At 37.9% G+C, this 1,373-nt stretch overlaps 1 protein-coding gene across 1 annotated transcript; it reads left to right on the top strand.

Moving 5' to 3' along the window:
• The first annotated feature begins 424 nt into the window (after window positions 1–424).
• LOC132172098 (abscisic acid receptor PYL12) lies at window positions 425–1,161 on the top strand. Its single transcript, XM_059583544.2, has one exon. It carries the CDS (start codon window positions 523–525, stop codon window positions 1,042–1,044), a length of 522 nt encoding a protein of 173 aa, XP_059439527.1. The 5' UTR covers window positions 425–522; the 3' UTR covers window positions 1,045–1,161.
• The last annotated feature ends 212 nt before the right edge of the window (window positions 1,162–1,373 follow it).

Below are 1,373 nucleotides of genomic sequence, written 5' to 3'. Positions count from 1 at the left end.
TACAATACAGAAAATAAGAACAATAAAAAGAAATCGGCAAAAAATAAAATGGCCCGATCAAGTTACATATGGCTCAGTCGGACTTGAGACGGTGTATACGGTTCAATTCTCACAGTTTAGGCCTCTACTGTGCAGCTTCCAGTAAGTGGGTGCTATTATGGTCACGATCAAGTAGGATAGTTAGAATTGGTCTTCTCAGCCTAAAAAATATAAATAAAAGATACTTGATATTTATTAGATTAGATTGGAGAAAATTTCTTTCAAACTGATTTGGAAAAATTTTTTGCTCTTTAGATTAAGAGCCGTCGACGAGGTGGAGCGAACTCTAGTTATAAAAGTCTCCACATAAAACCATATATATATATATATATATATATATATATATACACACACGTGTGTGTATATATATATATATATATATGTATCTATATATAATCATCAATAGCAAGAGCAAAGAAGAACTATATTTGCCTCATATGCTACATTACCCAAGGCAACATAAACATCTACAGATAGAGCCAGATGACACAAGCCATGATGAGTCGGTTCCACAATCCCGTTCTCTCACCGAACCAGTGTGGTTCAAGCCTAGTCCAAACCATAGACGCACCTCTCCCACTAGTTTGGTCCATAGTCCGCCGCTTCGACAACCCCGAAGCATACAAGCAATTCGTTAAGAGTAGCACCATGCGCGCTGGCAACGGCGGCATCGGAAGCATACGTGATGTTATGGTCATCTCCGGCTTACCGGCCGAAACTAGCACCGAGAGGCTTGACAAGCTCGACGACGACATGCACGTCATGGTCTTCAGCATCATTGGCGGCAATCACCGCCTCGTGAATTACCGTTCCACCACAACCTTGCATGAGGAGGTGGAGGAAAAGGGTGTGAAGACGGTGGTGATCGAGTCGTACGTTGTCGATGTTCCGGCCGAGAATAGTAAGGAGGACACGTGCACTTTTGCGGATACCATAGTTCGATGCAACCTTAGATCTCTGGCTAGGATGACAGAAAATATGGCTTGCATAACTAAGAATTATTAATTCCCTCTTCCTTTTTTTTTTTTTTTTTTTTTTTTTTGAGATGATCATGACGAGATGTTGATTATCGTGCATGCCTTTTCTGCAGATTTAAATATTATATGTGATTATTGTTGGTTATGCTAACAGTCGTCATGTATTTTATTTTTTTTTCTTCTAATAGCACCAATATATGTATCTTTTTCAGTACTAGTGTATCTTTTTCTTACTGAAAGGGAAAAGCAAAAAAAAAAAAAAAAAAAAAAAATTCCTTTTGTTAGCCTTTAAGAATGAATAAAAAAAATGTTATCAAGCACATATTATGATCTTATGTAAATGATGGGAAGTCTATG

The sequence above is a fragment of the Corylus avellana genome, chromosome 1, assembly GCF_965113065.1.
Source record: "Corylus avellana chromosome 1, dhCorAvel1.hap1.2, whole genome shotgun sequence".
Taxonomy (NCBI): Eukaryota; Viridiplantae; Streptophyta; class Magnoliopsida; order Fagales; family Betulaceae; genus Corylus; species Corylus avellana.
This window is presented reverse-complemented; position numbering and strand designations above follow the sequence as displayed.

What these genes read in the sequence shown, in the direction of transcription:
- LOC132172098 (XM_059583544.2), top strand. Translation starts at nt 523, where the DNA reads ATGACACAAGCCATGATGAGTCGGTTCCACAATCCCGTTCTCTCACCG.